General features: G+C 39.0%; 1 protein-coding gene across 5 annotated transcripts in view; it reads left to right on the top strand.

The window, feature by feature from the left end:
• LOC133534988 (sodium- and chloride-dependent GABA transporter 2-like) overlaps positions 1-24,621 on the top strand; it is a 118,856-nt gene that overhangs the window by 50,471 nt on the left and 43,764 nt on the right. For all 5 annotated transcript variants that reach the window (XM_061874364.1, XM_061874366.1, XM_061874367.1 and 2 more), the window contains 5 exons: positions 1,234-1,358; positions 1,420-1,532; positions 1,603-1,740; positions 1,822-1,924; positions 23,595-23,695. In XM_061874364.1, the coding sequence (XP_061730348.1) occupies positions 1,234-1,358; positions 1,420-1,532; positions 1,603-1,740; positions 1,822-1,924; positions 23,595-23,695 (580 nt within the window). The remainder of the gene's footprint in view (positions 1-1,233; positions 1,359-1,419; positions 1,533-1,602; positions 1,741-1,821; positions 1,925-23,594; positions 23,696-24,621) is intronic.

Here is a 24,621-nt window from a genome sequence, read left to right as displayed (position 1 = left end):
TAGGTTCCCTACCCCTGCTCTAGAGCCATAGGTTCCCTACCCCTGGACTAGATCCATGCTCAACTCAGGGCCGGCGTGGCTCGGTTGGTAAAGCAGGAGTGCCAGCAACTTAAGGGTTCCAGGTTTGATCCCTGCTTCCACCATCCTAGTCACTGGCGTTGTGTCCTTGGGAAAGATACTTCAGCCACCTGCTCCCAGTGCCACCCACACTGGTTAAAATGTAACTTAGATAATGGGTTCTACTATGTAAAACGCTTTATGTAAAGCGCTATATAAATATAGTTCACTATAATTCACAATTGTTAAGATAGTCGATAACTCGTCAACTATCAAAACATTGCAGCCTTCAGCTCTGACTGAAACTTAATTACCTCCACAAGATGGCAGCCTTTGAAGTATGATGTGTGGTCAGCATCCAACAGCTTTATTTATGTCTGCATGCGCGTTGAAAATTCATGCGTGTTACACTCGTCACACTATAATTTACAATTAATCCCTCAGAGGCTATTAATGTTGACTGATCAGTTAGCTCTACACCGCCAATACAACATGGGTTTGTTTGCTGCCGTGTTGGGTAATGAATGTATACGTGTTAATACGTGACCAAATCCTTATTTAAGTTAAAATAACGAGGCTGTTGCATATCATTAGAGGCCCTCTTCTAATCAACACTTAGTCCTCTTTGCGGTTAAACAAACAAACAAACAACAATAATAAAAACCTGGCATAATTACTGCATTTAAGGGACTTGTGGGTGTTTATTGGGGAACGTGTCTTGGGGAGGTTTGGTCTTTAGTCAGTATGTGAAACTCTATGTACAGTCGTGCAGTGCTGTTTATAAAAAGACCGGATGTGACCTTCCATGTGCAGCTGCTCTGGATGCTGCTTGTACTCCCTCTCCTTTATGACCCAACATCATGTAACTCACTGGTCAGCCTATCAGGTTGTTTTGGGATGATTATCAAACATTTTAATTTTATCCTTTACTTCATATGGATAATAATGTTTTTGTCTGAAAATGTGTTCATGGTTTTATTTAGTGCTTCATGTGAGGGGCAGGCAGTAGAAGATGGATGGATCTTCTTAGTCATAACTGCCCTCTGGTGGTTGCAGAACTATAGTACAACACATTGCCTCTGATGACTGGAATAATGTCTGAACTCTGAATAGCTAGAATATGCAATCAAAGAGATAGAAGTATAACAAAAACATGTTTTTTTCTTCTTTCCATAGGGACACATTTGTTTTGTGTTTGGTGAACGGTGGGTCAAGCTTTGTGGCAGGATTTGCTATCTTCTCGGTTTTAGGGTTTATGTCCTACGAACAAGGGCTGCCGATATCTGAAGTGGCTGCTTCTGGTGAGTAGATGAACTAATATTACAACTGAACATAATAACTGAATATTTTGTGTTATTGCAGGACCTGGGCTGGCATTCATTGCATACCCACGGGCCGTTGCCATGATGCCTTTTCCTCAATTATGGGCCATCTGCTTCTTTGTCATGGTCATCCTTCTGGGTGCTGACACGCAGGTCAGCACTAAATGAAACGTTCATGAATACATGTGCTCTGTGGCTGAGTCTCATTTGTCTCCTTTGGTAGTTTGTGAGCTTGGAGTGCCTGATGACTTCTGTGACAGACATGTTCCCGACTGTTTTCCGGAGGGCTCATCGGCGAGAATTGCTGCTGCTTTGTCTCTGCTCTGTTTGCTTTTTCCTCGGCCTCCTTCTCGTAACTGAGGTGAGAACTGTTTTCAAATTTTTACAATTCATTTGGCAAAGTTTGTGGTTATGACCTATGACTTATCTACATTTCCTGCAGGGAGGCTTGTATTTCCTCCAGCTTTTCGATCATTACGTTTGCAGCGGGAACAACCTTCTCCTCCTTTCAGTGTGTCAGTCCATTGCCATTGGATGGATATATGGTGAGTCATTTATTTGTGTAATCCCTGCTGAATACACTGGAACTGTCCCTGGTTCAAGCCTCCTGGATTTTGTGTTGTGTTTGCTGTGATAATGATGGAGAGGAGACTTGAGCAATGTTATGGACACTTAGGAATGGGAATCGAAAACCTGTTCTTGTTCAGAACTGGTTCCCAGTGAATTAATTTCTTTAAATCGCTTGCCATTTCGTCTAGCAGTTCTCTTACTGGTTCTTCCGGTTGGGGATGACGTCATTATGATAGTGACGCCAGCAACATGGCTTGTTCCCGGACAGAAAAAACTCATTGAAGTTTGCCGACATTTTACTAACAAAGATCTGCAACAGCGCTACTTTTAAAATTTCGAAAGTCGCTATTTCATCAAGAGGAGAACAAATGAGCAATATGCTGAAATATTTGAACATACAGCATGCAATTAATGTCGCATTTTTGAACTGCGCCGACCTCATCCTGGGTAGTAGAATTCATCTAATGTCAGTGGTGTGCCGTCAGGGCCAGCAAGGCCTTCTATCCTGGCCTAATAACTAGGGTTGCAAAATTTTGGGAATATTCAAAGTTGGAAACTTTCCATGGAAATTTTCTGGAATGTATGGGAATTAATGGGAATAATTCGAAAATTAATGGGAATAAACATTGAATGTAACATGCTAAATCTTGCATCATGATTATTAGCTAAAACAACCTGATTTAATGCAAATAGAGTTGAATTTCAACCCCTCCACTGTGTATTCCTCCATCACATGTGATGGAAGAATGCACTGCACATACGCAGATAATTCCCTACATGCTACACCAGGGGTAGGGAACCTATGGCTCTAAAGCTCGATATGGCTCTTTTGATGACTGCACCTGGCTCTCAGACAAATCTTAGCTGACATTGCTTAACGGTAAGTAATGAATAATTCCGCTGGTAATCACAGTGTCAAAAATAATCTTCAAAATATAAAACATTCTCATGCCTTTTAATCCATCCATCCGGTTTCTACCACACCTGTTCAAGAAGTCGCATTAATGGTAAGAAGTATTTTATTTATTGTTGGTTAGCTTCAGAATAACAATGTTATTAAAAATAATAAGAGACTTATTATACTATAAAAATGTTGGTCTTACTTAAAAATGCACTCATTTAGTTGTATTCAGTCTTAAAAAAAAGTATTATATGGCTCTCACGGAAATACTTTTTGAAATATTTGGCTTGTATGGCTCTCTTAGCCAAAAAGGTTCCCGACCCCTGTGCTACACATTACAGCAGGGCTATTGAAGCCACACTAGTATTTGAGCCCGAGGACTTCATCCAGTCAGGCAAGTTTTGATGATATTACTGGGGTAAATATATTTGATATATGGTATTTAAGTTTAATAGAGGTGTTAATTTAGAGGCCTACTGAAATGAAATTTTCTTATTTAAACGGGGATAGCAGGTCCATTCAATGTGTCATACTTGATCATTTCACGATATTGCCATATATTTGCTGAAAGGATTTAGTAGAGAACATCCACGATAAGATTCGCAACTGTCGGTGTTAAAAGAAAAGCCCTGCCTCTACCGGAAGTTGCAGATGATGACGTCACATGTTTGATGGCTCCTCACATATTCACATTTATTTTAATGGGAGCCTCCAACAAAAAGTGCTATTCGGACGGAGAAAACGACAATTTCCTTATTAATTTGAGCGAGGATGAAAGATTCGTGTTTGAGGATATTGATACGATACGAGTTAAAAATACGCGATTGCATTGGGACGGATTCCGATGTTTTTAGACACATTTACTAGGCTAATTCTGGGAAATCCCTTATCTTTCTATTGTATTGCTAGTGTTTTAGTGAGTTAAATACTACCTGATAGTCAGAAGGGTGTCTCCATGGGTGTCTTGACGCACAGTGTCTCAGGGGAGTCGACGGCAGCTTTATGGACGGCACAAGCTTAGCTTTTCTCCGGTAAGAACTGACTTTTTAACCACAATTTTCTCACTGAAACCTGCTGGTTGACATTCCGTCTTGATTCATGCTTTCTTGACCGCGCTCTGATCCATAGGAACGTTTCACCTCCAGGAATTTTAAACAAGGAATCACCGTGTGTTTGTGTGGCTAAAGGCTAAAGCTTCCCAACTCCATCTTTCTACTGTGGCTTCTCCAATATTAATTGAACAAATTGCAAAAGATTCAGCAACACAGATGTCCAAAAAAATATATAATTATGCCGTTAAAGCAGACGACATTTAGCTGTGTGTGTGCGTAGCGCTCATACTTCCTAAAAACGTGTGACGTCTTGCGTATACGTCATCATTAGGCAACGTTTTCAATATAAAACTCCCAGGAAATTTAAAATTGTAATTTAGTAAACTAAAAAAGCCGTTTTGGCATGTGTTGCAATGTTAATATTTCATCATTGCTATATAAACTATCAGACTGCGTGGTGGGTAGTAGTGGGTTTCAGTAGGCCTTTAGTGTTACTGTCTGACTGTAGACTACTCCAGCAGACTTCCACTCAAGCCAGCTAGCTGTTCCTGTACTTGTTAAATGATTTTGGGGCCAATACTCTAGCTAGCTCGGTTTATGTACCACCACAGTCTCATAATGAACAGAAAATATTTCTCCGTTAGCCGTGATGAAAATGTTCTCTATGTTAAATCCCATTCATTTATGCTAACAATGTTAGCAATCCAAATTTACTTTTTTTGTGGTCTGTAAAGTTCAACTAGCAAATACTAAATCAAAACATATAGTTTCCTCTGCCTTCAGTTCTGCTAGCCTTTCTGTTGGCATACAAAATGTAGGTTATAGTTTGTAGGGCTGTAAATCTTTGGGTGTCCCAGTATTCGATTCGATATCGATTCTTAGGGTCACGATTCGATTCAAAATCGATTTTTTTTTTTCAATTCAACACGATTCTCAATTAAAAAATGATTTTTTTCCCGATTTAAAACGATTCTGTATTCATTCAAAACATAGGATTTCAGCAGGATCTACCCCAGATAGACAGTTTTCCTTTCTCCCACGCCACTTTGGTCTTCTCAGCATAACAGAAGTGTTCAGGATTTTTGACCGCACCATTGATGTCCTTAGCTGTTGCAGTGGCTTTAAACTTTATGGCATAAAGATCAGCAGAGTAGTAGATTTTTGTAAAAAGCTTTTATAATTGTAAAGGACAGTGTTTTATCAACTGATTGCAATAATGTAAATTTGTTTTAACTATTAAACAAACCAAAAATATGACTTATTTTATCTTTGTGAAAATATTGGACAGTGTGTTGTCAAGCTTATGAGTTGCGATGCAAGTGTAAGCCACTGTGACACTATTGTTCTTTTTTTTATTTTTATAAATGTCTAATGATAATGTCAATGAGGGATTTTTAATCACTGCTATGCTGAAATTAAAACTAATATTGATACTGTTGTTGATAATATTAATTTTTGTTTCACTACTTTTGGTTTGTTCTGTGTCTTGTTTGTGTCTTCCCTCAATTGCTCTGTTTATTGTAGTTCTGAGTGTTGCTGGGTCAGGTTTGGTTTCGGAATTGGATTGCATTGTTATGGTATTGCTGTGTATTGTTTTGTTGGATTGATAAAAAAATTAAAAACAAAAACAAACGATTAAAAAAATAAAAGAGAATCAATTCTGAATCGCACAATGTGAGAATCGCGATTCAAATTCGAATCGATTTTTCCCCACACCCCTAATAGTTTTATTTAGCATGCTGATTAAGTGTTCATTCATTCATCTATCCTATTTTTATTCATTTGTCCATCAGTAAAATATTTTTAAAGACGACTCCAATTGTTTAGCTGACTATTTATATTTGTGTGTGGCATTACATTAGTGTTTTACAAGCTTCTCATCTTATTCTACAGAATTAGATGGACGGTGTCCAACTTTGAATAAACAAAAAATGGTCAAAATTTCCAAACTTCCCGAGCTCAACTTCTTGTGGTATATTTCCAGAAATTTACCGGAAACTTTCCAACCCTTTGCAAACCTAGGCCTAACATAACCAGAAATCCATCCATCCATCCATCCATCCATCCATCCATCCATCCATCCATCCATCCATCCAGTTTCTACTGCTTATTCCCTTTTGGGGTCGCGGGGGTCACTAGTGCCTATCTCAGCTACAATTGGGTGGAAGGCGGCGTACACCCTGGACAAGTCGCCACCTCATCGCAGGGCCAACAGTGATAGACAGACAACATTCACACTCACATTCACACACTAGGGCCAATTTAGTGTTGCCAACCAACCTATCCCCAGGTGCATGTCTTTGGAAGTGGGAGGAAGCCGGAGTACCCGGAGGGAACCCACGCAGTCACGGGGAGGACATGCAAACTACACACAGAAAGATCCCGATCCCGGGATTGAACCCAGGACTACTCAGGACCTTCGTATTGTGAGGCAGACGCACTAATCCCTCTGCCACTGTGCTGCCCTAAACAGAAATCATGATCTAAAAGATACAATTATTTTTTTATTTTCCCTAAATATCCATATGTATTTATATTATCTTTGTGTCATATTATGCTTGTTCCAGTGCTGTTGCTTTAGTTTGTATCCAATCAGAATTCAACTAGCTTATGTTGCCATGCTGTACAAAATTTGCCAGAGGCCTTCAGAATTCGTGCACAGTAAGCGACATACAGTGATAAACAGTTGCGATAGCCAATCAGATCACGAGTTGTTGTCAGTAAGGCCTTCTAGCATGCCTAAGGTTGAAAGTGACATTTACGCGTCCTGTGATTGGATACTCATCGTGACTGTTAGCGGATGAATTAGAGAACACATAGAGTTGATTGACAGGTGCAATAGCCAATCAGATCACAATAGCCTATCTTAGTAGCCTGATGTTAACGAGACTGTGATTGGATACACACTTGTCATTCCAAAGTGAGTATCCAAGTTTTAATTTAGCAGGAAACGGGAAGTCTTGCGCCGTAGCCAGACCAGGATAGCAGCGAAAGAAAACAAAATGTTGATTAAGTGGCAGATATACATTTGCAAGGCCATTTTCAAGAAGGATATTTAAAGAGAAATCTTGTGAGATGATGTCGGCCAACTCCAGAAGCTGTTCTGGCGATGAAATGCTCACAATTTCCACTCGAATAAGTTGACGACGAGGGGTACCACTGGCTTGTACTGCGTCGAATGGGTTCTACTAATTGTGAGTTCAAGTATTAAGTTTTTTTCACATTTAATGTATTTTTATTTTGTTTTAATTTTGACAGTACCACATAAGATATTTTTTAATTTCTGATGCGTTTTAATTGATTTTTTAATGCGCCAGAAAATAACCCGTTTTGTACACTGTTAATGTGTTTAAATGCACAGTAGGGCATAAACGTATTTCTGTATGGTATTTCTCCAGCAATGGTCATGTGGTGACATCAATTATGGTATTTTGAGAGGAATTCTTTGAAGTCTGACATCACTCAAGGCCTAGGTGGAAAACGCACGGCCCACCACTGTATAATGCACTGTAAATACAATGTTGTATTTTACTGATAATGTTAGTTCTACCCGTTAGATGGAAATGGATGCCTTCTTGTTTGGATGAGTATGAGAAGACATATGCTCCTTCGGTCGGTGAATGTTCAATTGTAGTCAGAGTAAAGTTGCTTGCTTTCCTCCAACCACGATTTTGCTCAGTCATTATATTATATAGGTGAAACTCATAAAATTAGAATATTGTGTAAAAGGCCATTCATGTCAGTATTCAACTTCAAATGTGAAGCTAATATGTGATAATAATTCATTACATGCAAAGTGACATATGTCAAGCCTCTATGTTGAATGCAGCTGAGATAGGCTCCAGCACCCCCGCGACCCCAAAAGAGATAAGCGGTAGAAAATTATACTAAATATACTACTAGTATGAGATAGTGCTTTATTGATTCCTTCAGAAGTTCCACAAGATATTTAAATTTGAATTGTTTTGAATGTAAGAAAATGTATTTGAGTGATCACTATATCCTGCCTTATGAATGACCCTTATTGCTTTCTTATGCAAGGTGATGAGTGGATATAGTGTGCTTATGTCATTATTTCCCCAAACTTCTGCACAGTAGTGCAAGAAGTTAATGGCATTCATATCTCTGCATGACCATGTTTTAACCTTTTCTACATACTTATGAATAACATTGAATATTCAGCCTGTTAAACTTTCTGCAATTGCAGACTACCAATCAAAAGACGTTATACATATACCATGACGATGGTAATATTGTGTAGTGAACTGTAATTACCCAATGTGGGCTGCAGAGGGCAGTAGCAGGCATGCTTGCAGTTTTAGACCGTGTATCAGTTGAAGAGAAGAAATGAGATTGTTCAAAGAGCCTTCCTCCTTCATATTGCTGCTGCCATTACGATACACTTAATTTCAATCTGCAAGAAAACATTTATTTAGGTAGAAATATGACAGAATAACAGAATAACATGATCGTATTGTAAGACGATTTTTCGTTGTTTTGTTGGTCAGAGAGGATGAGAAGCTTGCGGCTATTATTGTGTAGCCGCCAACCAGACATGTGTGACTGGCATGAGAAAAGACTTGACATGTTTTGACAAATATTTTTGATAAAAGTGACTTTAGACTTCCTCTCTACTGTGTTTGTTTCTGCTGAGCATATATTCCATTTTACTAAAGCAGTTCATGTAACAATCTACATTTTATGTTTTCGATGCACTTAACTGTAACCCAAACACGGGTGTGAAGCTTGCGTGCTTAGCATTCCATCGAATTACGTTGTCCCACGGCGATTGAAGATAAAATGGTCTTGTCTTTTCCGGAGAACTATTTGCCGTGGCTTTAGATCTGAGATTTCTATAAGGTTTAGACCAGAGGTCCCCAAAATACAGCCCCTGGGAAGTCCTGAATCTTGTCTTTTCTAATCCATCTTCTACCGCTTGTTATTCTCGGGGTCTCTTAGCCGCCCAGGCAAATCCTATTGTTTAAAAATGCATTTTTCCATCGATAACATGACATTATCGCGCCACGGTGTCGGGCGAGCATGCGGCAAGTGACTGCTCTTTCAGTCAATTAGTGAGTGACGAATATATATACAAACGTTTGTGTGTGTGTATATATATATATATTAGGGCTGCAAATCTTTGGGTGTCCCACGATTCGATTCAATATCGATTCTTGGGGTCATAGTTCGATTATATATCAATTTTTTTCGATGCAACGCGATTTTCGATTAAAAAACTGTATGTTTTTTCGATTCGAAACGATTCTGTATTCATTCAGTACATAGGATTTCAGCAGGATCTACCCCAGTCTGCTGACATGCTAGCAGAGTAGTAGATTTTTTTTTAAAAAGCTTTTATAATTGTAAAGGACAATGTTTTATCAACTGATTGCAATAATGTAAATTTAGTTTAGTTATTAAATTAACCAAAAATATGACTTATTTTGTCTTTGTGAAAACATTGTGTGGTCAAGCTTATGAGTTGCGATGCAAGTGTAAGCCACTGTGACACTATTGTTCTTTTTTTTTATAAATGTCTAATGATAATGTAAATGAGGGATTTTTAATCACTGTTATGCTGAAATTATGACTAATATTGATACTATTGTTGATAATATTAATTTTTGTTTCACTTCTTTTTGGTTTGTTCTGTGTCGTGTTTGTGTCTTCTCTCAATTGCTCTGTTTATTGCAGTTCTGAGTGTTGCTGGGTCAGGTTTGGTTTTGGAATTGGATTATTATGGTATTGTTGCGTAGTGGTTTGTTGGATTGATAAAAAATAAAAAATAAATAAATAAAAAAATAAAACAAATGAAATGAAAAATAAAAAAAATCGATTAAAAAAAAAAGAGAATCTTTTCATAATGCACAATGTATTCGATTCGATGCGCATTCGAATCGATTTTTTCCCACACCCCTAATATATATATATATATATATATATATATATATATATATATATATATATATATATATATATATATATCCATCCGTTTTCTCACGCTTATTCCCCTTGGGGTTGCGGGGGGCGCTGGTGCCTATCTCAGCCGCCGCATTCATACATACATATATATGTATGTATAAATCAGTGACGTGCGGTGAGGTATATAGCTGGTGAGGCACTGACGTAATCAGAATCAGATTTACAAATATACTGTACAGTGTCAGAGTTATTTGGTGACGAACCCCAAGATGCAGAGATGGAGGCAGGCATGGAATGTAAAAACATGATTTAATAAAGATACTGAGACAAAAACAAAACCAAAAGGGTACAAACAAAAAGCACGCACATGGGCGGATATAACAAACTAAGGGCTATGATCAGAAGCAGGGAACAAAAAACAGTAAGCTACAAAACATCTACCAAATATAGCTACCGCTATTCACACGACCAGTAGGAATGCCAAGTAGAAAATGACATTGACACGACAATAATCCAGCCCTGACTGGAGGAGAAAACAGGTCTTAAATAGTGGCTGGCTGATTGATCCCAGGTGTGGCCAGGTGCCAATCAGCCATAGCTGAGGGTTACACAGCACTCAGGGAGACAAACAGGAAATAGAACCAAAATAAGAGTGCTGACAGGAACTAAAGACAAACGCAGAGGAAAAACTAAGACATAGACCAAAACTGTCAGGGACAAGCCTGACATACAGTATGCGCGCTGAACAGATTATTTGCCATTTGATTGCCAGCAGTTTACGGTTTATGTTTCATTTCTCCATTCTTTACACATACAAACTGTTGCACACAAAATGTGTATTTCATTAAAAACGAAACACAAATAATGTTATTGCCGTCTCACCTTTACTTATAAATGAAATCCATGCGGCGGTCCTTCTGGATAAAAATATGCGTCACTTTCTGGTAAAAGTCCTCCTTCAGTTCCTTCAGTTTTAAAAGTCTTGTAAGAGTTCAACATAGTTGCTGCGATTAACAGAGCTCCTACTCTCATCATTTCCACGAAATGCTAGCTGCTGTTTGGCGAGGAAGCAGGTCGCATTGATGACATCTTTCAAAATCTCTAGGTTCTCTTTTACCTTAGCATTGTGGACACTGATGTTGAGTCGCTGCTGTTCATCCAAAGCCAAGTCTATCCTTGTCATCCCAAACGTTTTTAGCGCAATCTAGCTTAGAATATGAGCGGCCGACCGCTCGTGTTTGGTGAGGCTTCTTTGCAAATTCTTTAGGTCACAAAATCCCATTTGAGTCCACACAGTTCCACAGGTTTACAAAAGAAGGCAAGGAAAGCAGAAAAGGCAGTTTCTTGCAGAACATCCACAAAGCCAGTCTTTTCACGTATACCACTCCGTCTGGAAAGGGTGAGTAACTTTTTGTCCTGCTGATATAAACAAACCATTCAGCTCCGGCGTTAGTCTTCCTTTAGTAATTATCTCCTTCTTCGCTTGAAAGTCCACTTTAGAAAACTGTTTAAGCGCGGAAATGTAGTCATCGATGTTGAAAGTCAGGGTGCACGAGACGGAAATAATAAGTCGCTGCGGCACTTACCCGCTGAGGCCACTGTATGTCTGGGATCAGGAGTGCCACGCCCCTTTTGTGAGGCACGATAACTGTTTGCCTCACCTAAGACTTTTTTGTCTGCCGTTTTGATGGCTCCCCAAGACACAAAACATGTTACTCGCTGCGGCACCTACCCGCTGAGGCCACCGTATGTCTCTGATCATGAGCGCCCATATCGTAAGACACGAGAACTGTTTGCCTCCCCTCAGACTTTTTTCTCTGCCGTTTTGAACACTCAGCAACACACCAGACAAGAACACGCTCTGACGGCACGGCAGACAGAGTAGTTTACGAGGGATTGCGAAAATTCAGCGATTTTGAAGAAAAAAATAATCCAAATTGGTGAAGCTAAATGAAAATTAATAACTAACAATTACAATGATTTAATCATTATATATTTTATTTCTTTGCATGATCACAGGTGAGGCCCTGCCTCCCCTGACCGGACGTCATTGATATATATATATATATAAATATATATATATATATATATATATATACATATATATATATATATATATATATATATATATATATATATATATATATATGTATATATACATATATATATATATATATACAAACTCCGTTTCCATATGAGTTGGGAAATTGTGTTGGATGTAAATATAAAACAGGATACAATGATTTGCAAATCCTTTTCAACCCATATTCACTATAAAGACAATATATTAGATATTCAAACTCATAAACTTTATTCTTTTTGCAAATAGTAATTAACTTAGAATTTCATGGCAGCAAAACACGTGCCAAAGTAGTTGGGAAAGGGCATGTTCACCACTGTGTTACATTACATTTTCTTTTAACAACACTCAATAAACGTTTGGGAACTGAGGAAACTAATTGTTGAAGCTTTGAAAGTGGAATTCTTCACCATTCTTGCTTGATGTACAGCTTAAGTTGTTCAACAGTCCGGGGTCTTGTTGTTGTATTTTCCGCTTAATGCGCCACACATTTTCGATGGGAGACATGTCTGGACTGCAGGTGGGCCAGGAAAGTACCCACACTTTTTTACTACGAACCCACGCTGTTGTAACACGTGACTTGGCATTGTTTTGCTGAAATAAGCAGGGGCGTTCATGATAACTTTGCTTGGATGACAACATATGTTGCTCCAAAACCTGTATGGACCTTTCAGCATTAATGGTGCCTTCACAGATGTGTAAGTTACCCATGCCTTGGGCACTAATACACTCCCATACCATCACCGATGCTGGCTTTTGAACTTTGCGCCTATAACAATCTGGATGGTTAGTTTCCAAATATAATTTGAAATGTGGACTCGTCAGACCACAGAACACTTTTCCACTTTGCATCAGTCCATCTTAGATGAGCTCGGGCCCAGCGAAGCAGGCGGCGTTCCTGGGTGTTGTTGTAAATGGCTTTCGCTTTGCATAGTAGAGTTTCAACTTAAACTTACAGATGTAGCGACCAACTGTAGTTACTGACAGTGGTTTTATGAAGTGTTCCTGAGCCCATGTGGTGATATTCTTTACACACTGATGTTGGTGTTTACACTGATGTCGCTGTTTGATGCAGTACCGCCAGAGGGATCAAAGGTCCGTAATATCATCGCTTACGTGGAGTGATTTCTCCAGATTCCCTGAACCTTTTGATGATTTTACGGACTTTAGATGGTAAAATCCCTAAATTCCTTGCAATTGCACTTTGAGGAACGTTGTTCTTTAACTGTTTGAATATTTGCTCACGCAGTTGTGGACAACGGGTTGTACCTCGCCCCATCCTTTCTTGTGAAAGACTGAGCTTTTTTTGGGAAGCTGTTTTTAAATCCAATCATCGCACCCACCTGTTCCCAATTAGCCTGCACACCTGTGGGATGTTCTAATTAAGTGTTTGATTAGCAATCCTCAACGCTATCAGTATTTATTGCCACCCCTCCCAATTTCTTTGTCATATGTTGCTGGCATCAAATTCAAAATTTTATGATTATTTGCAAACAATTTTTTTTAACAGTTTGAACATCAAATATATTGTTTTTGTAGCATATTCAACTGAATATGGGTTGAAAAGGATTTGCAAATCATTGTATTTCGTTTGTATTTACATCTAACACAATATCCCAACTCATATGGAAACGGGGTTTGTATATACACATGTATATATGTATATATACATGTATACATGTATGCATATATATTTATACATGCATATATAAGTATACATACATATACATTTATGTATATAGTTACATACATACGTCTATATATATACATACACACGTACATACATATATATTTATATACATATATCTATATATATACATATACATATATATATATATATATCTATATATATATATGTATATGTATATATATAGATATATGTATATATATATGTATATATCTATATATATATAGATAGATATATACATATATATATGTATATGTATATATATATATATATATATATAAATATATATATATATATGTATATATATATATAAATGGATATATATATATATAGATATATAATTTTCTGTACTGTGCTCTGTTTATTTATTTGGTCGTTCTGTGTATTCTTTTACGTCTATTGTACCGGCGGGTGCGTGTTAGAGAGCCTGCTGGTCACTAAACGCTGCAGGAATCCAGCAGCAGAGTGTCAAATATGGCTGCAAAGTTATACTTTGATGAAATAAAAACATGTTTTATTGTAAGTTAGTGAACTACAGTAAATTTAGAACTATTTTTAGATGTATTATTTTGGTTTATCTAGTCAGGAAAACTAACGTTAAAACGACAGCGCACTTGTAGTGTTGTCCTGGTACCAATATTTTAGTACCGGTACCAAAATGTATTTTGTTACTTTTCTAAATAAGGGGATCACAAAAAAATGGCATTATTGGCTTTATTTTAACAAAAACATTTTGAACATGTTTCTTATTGTAATCGAAGAACAATGTGGTCTTTAAATAAAATCATAAACATACAGGACAACTTGTCTTTTAGTAGTAGTAAGTAAGCAAACAAAGGCTCTTCATTAGTCTGCTAACATATGCAGTAACATATTGTGTCATTTCTCATTCTATTTTGTCAAAATTTTGAGAGACAAGCTGTAAAAATGGATTATTAATCCACTTGTTCATTTACTGTTAATATCTGTTTATTTTCTCTTTTAAAGTGTTCTATTTACACTTCTGTTAAAATGTAATAATCACTTATTCTTCTGTTGTTTGATACTTTACATTAGTTTTGGATGATACTACAAATTTATGTATCGATCAGATACCAAGTAGTTACAGGATCATACATTGGTCCAATTCAAAGTCCTCAAGTGTCCAGGGATGTATTTCCTGAGTGTATAAACATAATATGAATTTAAAAAAAAGGAAAAAATATTTCGTGACGATAACAAATATCGATGTAATCATAGTAGTATCGACCAGATATGCTATTGTACTTGGCATCATTACATTGGATGTCAGGTGTAGATCCACCCATGATATTTGTTTACATTCAGGGTGCTAGCTTGCTGTTAGCGGTTAGCTATCGTATCTTCTTACGGTGTGTAGTGAAGCATGTGTAGCTATTCCTTGTCCTGCATTGATGATACCTGTAAGAAACGTTCTTTATTTGTCGCCAAGGAGGTGAGGATTAGGGATTTAGAAGTAGCTAAAGCACTGCCGACTATGAATGGACGTTCGCCGCTAGCTAGCTAGCTATGTCTTACAGAAACTCTTCCTGAGGGCGTTTCAGTGTTATAACTTCACCTTTATCTTTAGTTTTTAGGCCAAAATGCGTCCGTTCTCCCTTTTCTGTCTAAACACTGGGTGTGCTTGTAAGTACTCTGTGATTGTGCGCTGCCGAACATGCTCGTCTGCTCGCAAAACCAGCAATGTAATGGCGTGATGACGCGCCGTCATGCCCAGGAACCGGTACTTTTCGAAAAGGGTATAGTACCGTTTGATTCATTATTACCACGATACTATACCTGTACCGGTTTACCATACAACCCGATGTTCTTGGTAGCAAAGATGGAGCCTCTGGTTTAGTTGGTCAGACTTTTCATACACGACTCTGCTCACATAAACCTTTGTTGGAACAAGTGGAATCAAATAAATACAGTAAAAACTACTCTCACCAAGTTTTATTGTGAAAATATCCTCTAAATTTAGTTTGTACCACTGTCACACTACTAGTAGGGCTGGGCGATATATCAATATACTCGATATATTCCGGGTTTGTCTCTGTGCGATACAGAAAATTACTATATCGTGATATTCGAGTATACGTTTTCACACAGTTGCTTTTAGCTGCGGGCATTATACTGCATGCGTTTCCCACTCTTTCTTGTCTCTGCTTCTCACAGAGACTTAAACAAGCACACCTTACATACGTCACTTGTGCAACGTCACTTGCCCTCCCCAAGCAGAGAGGTAGCTACATGAGTAACATTAGCTGTGATGCTAATGGTGCGTTGCAAGTGGTAATACAAGAGAGAGAAGGTGTGAATCTGGTAAAAAATTAAGGAAGAATTAATTCCCAAGAAAAACAGCACCGGTACCATCGTTTGGCGGTGGTTTGGCTTCAAGCGGGAATGTGTTGTACATTTATGCGGCAAAAGCGTTGCTACAAAAAGTAGCAGCACTGTTAATTTGTAGCATCATTTGAAAAGTCACCCGCTGGAGAATGAAGAGTGCTTGAAACTGCATGTCAACAACTCTGTTCGGTTCCACACCCACAAAAAGCAGAATCAACAATTTCCAGATCAACGCCGTATGAAAAAAAACAAAAACAACAACAGTAGGAGATAACGTCCGCAGGAATCTACCACAGAATTCCTATTGATTTCCTCTTGTGCAGCTCATTTTTATTGGACAGTTTTTTAAATATCTTGTGACATCATGCACAAAAGTGCACTTTATTTGTTTTTAACTATTGTAGTGGTGTTCTGTACAAAAAGTCCACTTTATTTAGTGTTGCTTTGACATGTCATCTTAGTGACATCATGAACAAAAGTGCACTCATAGCTGGCTTTAAAATGTCTCTGACATTCTTGCACTTTCTGTTTTGGAAATGACATGAATGTTTGTGCCACTGCTTATTAACTGTTTAATAAATACAGTTTCGCTAAATTGACTTAGTTGGGATTTCCCTCTCTGAATGAAAGTTTAAAATGAGCATATATTAAGGCAGTCTGAACAACAATGTTTTAATATAGACACATAGAATCATCATACTGCTGTGATTATATGCATCAGGTGTTCATTCAAGCCTGGGGCAAAATATTGCAATATGTATCGTGTATCGTGACATGGCCCAAAAATATTGAGATATTAAAAAAAGGCCATATCACCCAGCCCTATCTATAGTAGCATTTAATATTTCATTATTAGACAACATTAGATGCCAGAACAAGGTCATACAGTACTATTATTTAAGACGTCCACCCATTCACCCATTTTCTACGGCTTGTTTTTTTCGGGGTCGCTGGACAAGTAAAATGCTGTCTTCAAGTTCACTGTGGTGTGTGTGTGCTAGGGTGACGCAAGCAGCCCTGCACACTTTCCAGTATGAGCTGTTACTTTTGGCACGAACGGTAAATGCAAAAAGAGAGAGTCAATAGAACAAGACTCTTGTTTGGCTTGGAAAAGTACTGGCTTGTTGGGGGAAAAAAAAGTCAACCAGACTAACAAAGAGCCAATCACATCAACAGGTGGGCGGACACTGCAGGGAAAAAAAGAGGCTGCTCACCGCCACTAGCTCAACAAGCAGCCAGAAGGAGACAACTTTCTTTTCGTTTCTTCCACAAAACCGTTATCTTCTTTTCATGAAACCGCTTGTTTGCTTGTGCTACCAAACGCTAACATGGTGGCGGCGGTGTTAATCTATTTCGCTGTGCCCGTGAAAAGACGCAGAAATATGTAAAAGGGAAACTTCCGCGTTTCTTAATCGACACTGATTGATCCCCGCACTTGTTTGGGAAGACTTTGTTGTGGTCTCAAAAAAAATAAGAATCTAAATGCAGATCAGTAAAAAATCTATATTTAATAACAAAAAGCCACTGGAGAAAATAAATCTGTAGTGACGAAAAATCGGCTCCAGGAAACCCAGGTCAAAAGTCTTTCCACCACCTGAGGAAATACAAAAAACAGGAATCACAAAGGGTTCAGGGAAAAGGTCAGAGTAAGTGAGCTCAGGCTGGATTCTACCGCAGGCAACGGACAAACTGGCACTGGCTTGGTGGAGATCCAGGGTTTAAAGGGCTACTGGAATGAGATTTTCTTATTCAAACGGGGATAGCAGGTCCATTCTATGTGTCATACTTGATCATTTAACCATATTGCCATATTTTTGCTGAAAGGATTTAGTAGAGAACATCCACGATAAAGTTTGCAACTTTCGGTGCTAAGAGAAAAGCCCTGCCTCTACCGGAAGTCGCAGACGATGACGTCACTGTCACGCCTGTAAATCTGGTTTTATGTTTGATCATGTTTTGTTTTGTTTTGTTTTCTGGATTCTTGTTCCGTTTTTTCACTTCCTGGTTTGTTTTTGTTACCATGACAACTCATTGATTTTCACCTTGTCCTCCTAGTCACGCCCATGCCCTCAGTCCCGCACCTGTTCCTAATTATCACAGCCACTACTACTTAAGTCATTTTCTTTCTGTCCATCAGTCTGGGAACATTAACTATAATTGTATTCTACGACCTTTGCTGCTCATTGCTCCATGCCATTGATCCCCTGCCACGCACCTTGCTGTTTATGCCTCCCGTTTTTGTCACAGTAAGTTTTTGTTTATAGTTATGTTTTTGATAGTATCTTTTGTTTGTTTTGTAGATTCTATTGCCATTGTGCTGTTTTTGTTCTAAGTTTTAGCATAGATTATTATCCGCCATCGAGCATGCTTTTTGTTTTGCCTTTTTGTATTGTGAGTATAATTAAAACATTATGTACCTGAATTCTTGCCTGGCTCGCTAATGGGAGCCTCCAACAAAAAGTGCTATTCGGACCGAGAAAACTACAATTTCCCCATTAATTTGAGCGCGGATGAAAGATTCGTGTTTGAGGATATTGATAGCGACGGACTAGGAAAAAAAAAAAAAAAAAGTAAAAAAAAAAAAAACGCGATTGCATTGAGACGGATTCATATGTTTTTAGAGACATTTACTAGGATAATTCTGGGTAATCCATTATCTTTCTATTGTGTTGCTAGTGTTTTAGTGGGTTTAACAGTACCTGATAGTTGGAAGTGTACTTCCACGGCCGGGTGTTGGCGCCAGTGTCTCAGGGAAGTCGACGGCAGCTTTATGGGCCGCACAAGCTCAGCTGATCTCCGGTAAGTGGCGACTTTTTAACCACAATTTTCTCACCGAAAACTGCTGGTTGACATTCGGTTGGGATCCATGTCCACTCTGATCCATAGTAAAGTTTCACCTCCGTGAATTTTAAACAAGGACTCACCGTGTGTTTGTGCGGCTAAAGGCTAAAGCTTCCCAACTCCATCTTTCTACTTTGACTCCTCCAATAATAATTGAACAAATTACAAAAGATTCAGCAACACAGATCTTCAAAATACTGTGTAATTATGCCATTAAAGCAGACGACTTTTAGCTGTGTGTGTGTGCAGCGCTCATTTTCCTAACAGCCCGTGACGTCAAGCGTACACGTTATCATTACGCGACATTTTCAAGAAAAAACTTCCGGGAAATTTAAAATTGCAATTTAGGAAACTAAAAAGGCCGTATTAGCATGTGTTGCAATGTTAATATTTCATCATTGATATATAAACTATCAGACTGCGTGGTGGGTAGTAGTGGGTTTCAGTAGGCCTTTAAGTCAGGTGGTTGATTAAACGCAGGTGGGCTCGGATGACTGGCAGCACACCTGCAACTGATGACCGGGTTGGGGACTTACAGACACAAGAGGAAAAATAGGCAGGAGAACCACCCTCATGACAGACTTAAAATGGCTTGCCTCTTTTGTGGGCAGTTATTGTTGTCTCATGGAAAAAAACTAAAAAATATTTATATTGATGAGAAAAAGCTAAACTCTTTAATAGAAGGCGAGGCCTCTACCTTTCTGTGAGGTCTGCTGTCCCCTGCTGGAACATTGGCCATGCATGGTTTTATGGATTGCATATAAACAGTGATGAAATTCAAATAGCTTACAGAAATGGATGTTGAAGTTAAAAGCAATTTGTTTGTATAGTTTGAATTTAAAAAGTTGATGTTAACACAGCGATTTGATACTGATTTAATTAATAACACTCAGTAATTACCTTTGTGGAACTCAACTTCTGTCATGGTCCACGTCTTGGACCATGACATATTCTGGGTTTTATTATGTTTTGTTATCATCCTGTGTTGTATTTGACGTCTTTGGTTCCCTGTGGCACTTCCTGTTTGGTTTCTGTTGTCATGGTAACTCGTTAGTGTCACCCGTCTCTTGTTTGTAGTCGCGCACCTGATTTGTGATTACCTCCTTATTTAAGACCACCTTTGTTTGACACTCGTCCTTGGAATCTTGTTTGCTCCCACGCAACAGTTGATGCCGCTCGTCCTGCTTTATCGTAAAAAACTACGTTTGGTACTTGTTAGCTTCCACGCTATTCCTGTTTTGTTTATGTCCCTAGCTTCAACGCTAGCGCTTTTTGTTCCTTCTAGCTCCCACGCTAGTTTCTGTTGGTTTTTGGCAGTGCCTCTGCGCAAGTGTCTTTGTTTGTAGTTTGTTTTATAGTATAAATAAATTATTGTTCCTACCTTTACGCTGTGTCCATCTTCGCTGCACCCACAGAAGAACGCAAACACCGCCACGATGCCACCGAAGTGTCACAACTTCCTGTCTAATCATGACTAGTTTTGGCTGAGAGGCGCATAACTGCCAACATGTACGTGTTTGTTGTACTCTGCGCTAGGGCTGGGGAATAAATGATATCAATACAACATAATAACACATAATGACTATCAATAGCTCCGTTGATCAGTTCCGTCTCTGGAAGCTGGATTATTGATCGTTTTTCTCAACTGCACGCTCAAACCCTTTAACCTTGCGGAGCTAAAGGCCTCCAGCCCGCTTCTCTGTTTTTGCATCAACATTTACAATGAAAATGACTAGTATAACACATGACATTCATTCCAGCTGCAATAACACTCCATCTGTTTTTAATGACCATCGTTTGTTCAGGACAAAAAAAAGCTGGAAAGCTAAATAGTCGACGAGAGTTGTCGTTGAATATATATATATATATATATATATATGTCTTGATTGGATTATCCAGAGAATAGTGCTCGATACCGTGGTAGAGCGCAAAATCTCCTGATGAATGAAACAGTTCTGTAGAGATATGAAGTAGTCTTGTGATTTTTCCCACACACATATATATATATATATATATATATATATATATATATATATATATATATATATATATATATATATATATATATATATATATATATATATATATATATATATATAATGTATATACAGCGTACCCTTTGGACTTCAAAGCACACCAGTATAAAAGCCGCACCTGCTAAATCCCCGAAGAAAAAATAGTTTCCCATACACTAGCCGCACCGAACTAATAGCCGCAGATATATACGTTATGAAATGAGTTATTTACACAGAAATGTTTCGTAAATGTATATTTAAATACCTTAATTGTCTACAAATGGTGTCTGTAACAGGGCTGTAAAACAGCTGATCAAACAAAACAGATGTCATGGTCATGGACCCACTGGCTGTGCAAGCTAGCTCTCCAATCAGCTAAACAGACTCAATAACGGCGTGGCGAAGTTAGGAGAGTGGCCGTGCCAGCAACCTGTGGGTTACTTGATCAATCCCCACCTACTACCAACCTCGTCATGTCCGTTGTGTCCTCGAGCAAGACACTTCACTCTTGCTCCTGATGGGTGGTGGTTAGGGCCTTGCATGGCAGCTCCCGCCATCAGTGTGTGTGAATGTGTGAATGTGGAAATAGTGTCAAAGTGCTTTGAGTAACTTGAAGGTAGAAAAACACCATACAAGTATAACCCATTTACCATAACCCATTTAATATTGTTGTGTATGTAGGGCAGCACGGTGGAACAGGGGTTTGTGCGTCTGCCTCACAATACGAAGGTCCTGAGTTCAACCCCAGGCTCGGTATCTTTCTTCATGTTCTCCCCGTGACTGCGTGGGTTCCCTATGAGTACTCCGGCTTCCTCCCACCTCCAAAAACACACACCTGGGGATAGGTTGATTGGCAACACTAAATTGGCCCTAGTGTGTGAATGTGAGTGTGAATGTTGACTGTCTATCTGTGTTGGTCCTGCGCTGAGGGGGCAACTTGTCCATCGTGTACGCCGCCTTCAGCCCGAATGCAGATAAGAATGTCTTCAGCGACCCCAAAAGGGACAAGCGGAAACAAATGGATGGATGGATGGATTTTCAATCCAGTGTAATTTTATTGTGGGTGTTTTGTCCAGGGTGTAATCCGCCTTCCGCCCGATTGTAGCTGAGATAAGCACCAGCGCCCCCCGTGTCCCCAAAGGGAATAAGCAGTAGGAAATGGATGGATGGATGTTAGATGCACCATAAAAGGACTATAGATGGAAATTAGCATAGTGCTAAATCTGGTGCAGGCATCTTAATTAATGTAACTGCACATTGTCCTTCAAATAAACAAATACAAACTATGTTTAACCTTCCATCAAATAAGCTACTAAAACCACAGGTGGTGTTGGTTTGATTATAAAAACGATGACAAATTAAATAATGCACTGGTTTCGCTGTTCCATGTGTTGGGGTTACAAAATAAATTAAACCCGCCTCAAGCAATGTAATGAAGACTACAGTCACTGTACCGTGTGTACATTCCTTTAACGTGCCTTTGCCAACACGAACTGGCAGGCACTTCTATCAAGTGTCACACTCCCGCGGTGATTAGCGCCCTTCGTCTGCCAAATATTTTTTCCTCTTTTGTTCCTCCCATCACTCCTGTTTAGGCTTATCCAAGCTCTTGGCCCATTAGATTCCAAGGAGGAGTTATGTGCACTCTTTATTTGACGCCCATGCATACTTTGCACTAGGCTGTCATTAACAGACTGTTTTGTTTTTTTTAACTCACAAGGCTTTGGGTGAGAAATGTATGTCGTCAAGATTCACACATGCTGCAAAACAATGCATAGACAGGCACTTTATTCCATTCAGCTGCACATGCTCATGCAATCCAATATAAGAACTGCAGCCTTTACAAATGGGTTATTATGGTTGTTCTGATAGGGATGTCCTGGTCAGATATCAGCAAAAACAAGTACTAGATCATATCGCCTTGCATCTAAAATCTTTGATATAAAGGCTCCGATACAAAGCTGGACAGCCATTTAACAGCTAAATGTCTTCCAATAAGCACACAAGTTTGGTATTTCTCTTGTAGTTCAGTGAAGTCAGTTACAAAGGGTATGCATGGTAGGCTATAAGCTTCTAGAATCTAGTAACCTATAGCCTACCATAGCTAGCATATTACTTATAAATGCAAAGACTCCAAGACAGAAGTATATTAGATGGATAGATAGATAGATAGATAGATGGATGGATAGTACTTTATTTATTCTTTCAGGAGAGTTCCTTCAGGAAAATTAAAATTCCAGCAGCAGTGTACAGAGTTGAGATCAATTTAAAAAGTAAAGTAAATAATGGGGGTATTAATGGAAACGAAATCGAGAAATATTACAATAAGAATAAAAACAAAAAGCAACAAAGGGAATACAAATATAACAGTAAAATAAGAATATAGAATATATATATAAATATATATATGTATGTATGTATGTATATATATATATATATATATATATATATATATATATATATATATATATATATATATATATAAAGTATCCAGTAACAAACGTGTCCGCACCATGAGCTTAATCTAATAAATTATTGTTGCTACTATAGGTGTCGTCAAAAAACAAGTACCAACTCCACTTTAAATTAAAGACAGCATAAGCATTTTCCAAATTGTTAATAATAAATACGTTAGTGTTTTTCATACCAATCCATTCAGGCCCGAACCTCCCTATATGTAGATCACATGCTGTGAAAAGGCCCTGCAATCCATGGGGGGCCTGATTTTGTAAAATGTTCATTCATGAAATGTTTCCACAAAAAAAAAAAAAATCGGATTTTCTGTTGTATTTCATGAACAGGTGCAGATCGTCTGTATGACAACATCGAAGACATGATAGGATATCGTCCATGGCCGCTAATGAAGATTTGCTGGCTTTACATTACGCCTGCAGTTTGTTTGGTGAGTGCAAAGACATGGATTTTCTTCTTCTGTGCCATCAAGAGGCCACAAATTTACTTCTGGCACATTCGTTTTCTTGCACAATCCATCCATCCAACCATCCATGCACAATACAATTCATCTAAAATGTTTGCAGTTTTTTTCTCACCTGGTTTCATCTTGTTCTTCTCTCAAGCTTAAAATTTGTGAAATGTTAACATTGTGACATGTTACCATCGGCATACATCCTCCTCTCCATCAGAGAGGAGGATGTATGCCGGCAGGTCTTGAAGCTGAACACACGGAAGGCCCCCTGGCCAGATGGTGTCTCCCCTTCCACCCTCAGACACTGCGCGGTTCAGCCGGCCCCTGTCTTCACTGACATTTTTAACACCTCTCTGGAGCTATGCCACGTGCCGTCCTGCTTTAAGACCTCCACCATTGTCCCTGTCCCGAAGAAAGCACGGATCACAGGACTCAATGACTACAGGCCAGTTGCGCTGACCTCTGTGGTCAAGATGTCCTTTGAGCGCTTGGTCCTGCCCCACCTCAAGGACATCACCAAACCCCTCCTGGACCCACTGCAGTTCGCCTACAGAGCCAACAGGTCTGTGGATGATGCAGTGAACCTGGCCCTCCACTTCATCCTGGAGCATCTGCACTCCTCAGCAACCTACGCGAAGATCCTGTTTGTGGACTTCAGCTCTGCCTTTAACACCATCCTCCCTGGACTGCTACGAGACAAGCTCTAACAGCTCAGCGTGCCCGACTCCCTCTGCAGTTGGATCTATGACTTCCTGACAGACCGAAACAGCACGTGCAGCTGGGGAAGATTGTCTCGGACGGTCGAACCACTAACACTGGTACTCCTCAGGGCTGTGTACTTTCCCCCTGGCTCTTCTCCCTGTACACAAACTGCTGCACCTCAAGTCACCAGTCGGTAAAGA

Source organism: Nerophis ophidion, linkage group LG16, assembly GCF_033978795.1.
Source record: "Nerophis ophidion isolate RoL-2023_Sa linkage group LG16, RoL_Noph_v1.0, whole genome shotgun sequence".
Classification (NCBI taxonomy): domain Eukaryota; kingdom Metazoa; phylum Chordata; class Actinopteri; order Syngnathiformes; family Syngnathidae; genus Nerophis; species Nerophis ophidion.
The sequence above is the reverse complement of the archived record's forward strand: the minus strand, read 5'-3'. Positions and strand labels throughout refer to the sequence as shown.